Source organism: Leptonychotes weddellii, chromosome 2 (assembly GCF_054177405.1).
Source record: "Leptonychotes weddellii isolate Sample4059 chromosome 2, ASM5417740v2, whole genome shotgun sequence".
In the NCBI taxonomy this organism is placed as follows: domain Eukaryota; kingdom Metazoa; phylum Chordata; class Mammalia; order Carnivora; family Phocidae; genus Leptonychotes; species Leptonychotes weddellii.
The window spans coordinates 42,186,590-42,190,601 of NC_138370.1; the positions used below are offsets into that span (position 1 = coordinate 42,186,590).

The following is a 4,012-nucleotide window of genomic DNA, read 5'->3' on the forward strand; positions in this document are numbered from 1 at the left end:
AGTAGCAATTTATCTAGTTTCAACCCCGGGACAAAGTGAGTGATTAAGAAGGTTTTTCACTGTTGACATTTGGACTGGATGATTCGTTACTGTGGGGCGTGGGGGTGTGGGGGGGGGACCTGCGCAGTATCGGTGGCCTCGACCCACTAGATGCCCCTAGTGACCCTTCCATCCCACTCCAGTCATCTCCAGACTCTGTCAAATGTCCCACGGGGAGCAAAATTACCCCCAGTTGAGAACCATTGGTTTAGGTCATGTTACCTTTAAATTTACAGGAAAAGGAAAGGAACCAAGTTCACAACCAGCTTTATGGATCACTACACATAAATATATATTCTAGCACAAGCAACTGCCCACACAAAACACAGCCACAAATCCTATTTTAGATCAAATTACTACAGAGCACCTACAATGGTATTGACCTGTGCAGTTAGTATGATAGCCACTAGCCTGATATCCGTATTGAGCACTTGAAACATGGCCAGTATGAACAGAGATGTGCTGTGTAAGTGTAAAATTCACCCTGGATGTCAAAGATGAAGTCCCCAAAACATAATACTCTTTTGTATTGATTATATGCTAAAATAATATAATTTTGAACATAATGAGTTGCTTAAAATAAACTTTTTTAAAATACAAAAAACTCAAAATTAGTAAAATTAATTTTAGTTATTTCTTCTTGATTTTTTAATAATTTTATGTATATAAAATTATACATGTGGCTTTTATTTATGGATTGCACTGTATCTCTATTGGGCAGTGCTGGGTCTAGAATCACGGGTACCGCTATTCAACCTTACTCTAACTTCTGAGAAACTCTGGGCTGTGTGTTCTGGACCTTTCCTCAGAAGGTTAAGGCTCCTGTTACCAATCTGTGTTGGTTTTTTTTTTTTTTTTTTAAAGATTTTATTTACTTATTTGACAGATAGAGACACAGCGAGATAGGGAACACAAGCAGGGGGAGTGGGAGAGGGAGAAGCAGGTTTCCTGCTGAGCAGGGAGCCCGATGCGGGGCTCGATCCCAGGACTCTGGGATCATGACCTGAGCCGAAGGCAGACGCTTACCGACTGAGCCACCCAGACGCCCCGGTTTTTTTTTTTTTAAGATTTTATTTATATCTATCTATCTTTATTTGAGAGCGCACAAGCTGGGAGAGGGGCAGAGGGGGAGGGTGAAAGACAAGCAGACTCTGTGCTGAGCATGAAACCCAACAAAGGGCGTGATCTCAGAGTCCTGAGATCATGACCTGAGCCGAAATCAAGAGTTGGATGCCCAACAGACTGAGCCACCCAAGTGCCCCTGTGTTGGTGTTTTTTATACAAACACAGCTCAGATAAAGTTAAGCACCGTTTCATACAATTTAAGAAGAACATATCTGAGTTTCCTAAATAATGTTGGATTATATGCTTGCATGCACCAAACTAAAATTTGCTATAGTATTTTTTTAAGTAGACTCCACACCCAGCATGGAGCCCAACATGGGACTTGAACTCACAACCGAGATCAAGAGTCAGACACTTAACCGACTGAGTCACCCAGGTGCCCCATTACAGTATTTTCTAAATGTATGCTGTTCTGTATAGATTCATATTTTTTTCAGATACTAAATCAGTGTATACATTCTAGGTTCAACAGAGCACACGTACTTCTATAAAAAATAAGTTTTATTAACAAAATGGGCTCACAGTATAAAATACATATAGATGGTTCATTATACCAATTTTTTGGATCATCTTTCTCATTAGGTGTAGCACTGTAGACAAGTAAATAAAGCACAAGCAAAGACTAATTCCCCCTGCCCAAGGCCTACGAAACCATGAAAAACAAACACAGACTAAGTCGGTCATCTTTTACCTCCCCTTCCACCATTGACCTCTTGGAAAGCTGCTTCTGTTACTCTTACGCTACTCCTCAGCTTGCTGCCTTACCATCTTGGCCACCCCGAGAGAGGCAGAATTGGGAAGAAAATGAGTTTAAGTTTAAAGCAAAAGCTCTTGCCCACAACAGTGCTAGAAATCTAGCCCAGGAGATTCTGGCTGTAACTGCTGATAATCACATCCCTCAAGGGCCACTTCTTTATTCCTTAAGCCAGAGAACACCACAAAGACATGACCAACTTTTTATGCCCTTCCTCAGTTTGGGCTGGGCAGCCCCAGCGAAGGACGGCAGGATTTCAGTGAAGTAGAAATGGCTTAGATGTTCCATTTAGAACTTCTGTAGGAATTTGAGAACGAGGTCCCGCAGTCGTACCCTGAGCATCTCATCATTGTCACAAATGATATGAGTCGAATCTTCCTCAATCTGGATGAGCGTCTCCGCTTCCTGGAGCAGGACAATATGGCCCTTCGCTGTGTCTTCCACCTTAATATCACTGAAGCCATGCTGCTCCAAAAGAAGAGAAAGGAGGATGATGGATACTCTGAAAGCAAGGGGCTGACTGAAAGGCAGGAGGATATTGCAGCAACTGACAGTTCTAAGAAAGGACACTTCCTAGACCTGGCTAAACTGAACATTCTAGAAACTGTCATTTTTGATGCTCCCCAATATAATTCTTCAGAGTCGTCACAGGACCTCCTACAACAATAGAATTCAAACACAGCTGCATATACTTTAAAAGAAGCCTCCAAACATGCAAAATCTCATACAAAACACAACAAAACTTCTATAACCTGCGTAAGCTTTTGTGAATTACCTGAGGAGCACATCCAAGTGCCTGGGTTCAGCCCATACTGGGCTGTCCATCACCCAACCACACCAAGGTCCCTGATTTAAAAAAAAAAGCTTCATCCCATCCCAGGAAAACGCCATTCCTCAAAGCAAGATACCAAGGGCCTTGTGATTTGGCAAATCCTTCTCAAGAGAGAAGGAGACAAGGCAGCATAGTTAACTACCTTAACGTGAGTTGTAGAATTTTCTTACACATCACACATAAAGTTGAGAAAGAGGAAAAGAAGTAGAAATAAGACTGCTCTGCCTGAAAGGGACAGGTGCTAAGGGTCAATTTCTGGATGAGCCAGGCCGAAGAACTAAGTGAAGGTGTTTCTGGGAAAGCAAGCTGATTCTTTAAAAAGAAACAAGTCAGGCTGAGTCCTACCAATAGGGGCCGGAACAGCACAAGGTTCCGAGGAAGGAGCTGCTGCCGTGTTCACTGCATCACACGGGACACTCCCAGGCTAATTCCCATGCAGTGTCCCCACCCTCAAGGGGCCAGGAGGGCTGCACAACGTGGCCGCAGTCTTTCCTTCAGGGACAAATTAAACCACTGATGGCCGGCTGCTGATCCGGGGAAGGGCCAGTGTCCTCCAGAGGACCGCCGACTTCCTCCCTCTCTTCCCGCCCATCTGGGAGTTGCTGGGCCTGCTTCTCCCACTCCCCGGGATCCGGCCACACGGGCGCCTCTGCCCTCACTGCCCCCCAGTCCTGAGCCTCTCGTCTCTTGTGACACGGCCATGCTGGCGCTCTGACAGCAAGGGGTCTTCTTGGAAAGTGAGGCTCGAAGGGGCAGACCTACAAAGTCGTCTTTACCTGGCCTTTCCCACCTCGCTCATCGGTCGCATCTAGGTTTCTGAAGGGCTCCCCTGGCTAGTTCCCACAAGAAACAGGGTGGGGTGAGGTGGTCTCGCAGCCGAGTCTGACGGGAAGGGGCTGGCAGAGAAGAAACGGGGGACCTACAGGGAAGACGGGCACGGTCTTCTCTCGCCTCTCTGGGACCCTGCCCCCGTTCTGTTTCCCGCTTCAGGGACAGCAGCTCAGCCTGTGGAGCCCGAGAGAAAAGCAGCGACGCAAGCGAACAGCAGGGAGGCCGCTCCCGCGCGGCCTGGGTAGCGCTCACCTTCTCCAGCGTCTGCACGAACTGCTCTACGGGGATCGAGCCGCTGAGCAGGGGCTTCAGCACTTTGCAGTCCGGGATGTCCTCGGCTGCCCGCTTTCTCTTCTTGCCGCCTGTGGGCTGGGCCGGCCTGGGCGGGGGCTAGAGCGGGAGCCAGCGCAGATCCCATCAAGCACCCTCCC

General features: G+C 47.1%; 1 protein-coding gene across 2 annotated transcripts in view; it reads right to left on the reverse strand.

Annotated features, from left to right (window-relative positions):
* Positions 1-1,647: 1,647 nt before the first annotated feature.
* Positions 1,648-4,012, reverse strand: part of INTS9 (integrator complex subunit 9) — a 106,218-nt gene continuing 103,853 nt past the window's right edge. Inside the window, exons 16-17 of one of the 2 annotated variants that reach the window (XM_081810617.1) lie at positions 3,834-3,971; positions 1,648-2,383 (exon numbers count right to left, since the gene is read on the reverse strand). In XM_081810617.1, coding sequence (XP_081666743.1) covers positions 2,207-2,383; positions 3,834-3,971 — 315 coding nt within the window. In that variant the 3' untranslated portion in view covers positions 1,648-2,206. The other variant, XM_081810621.1, reaches the window with a different exon arrangement.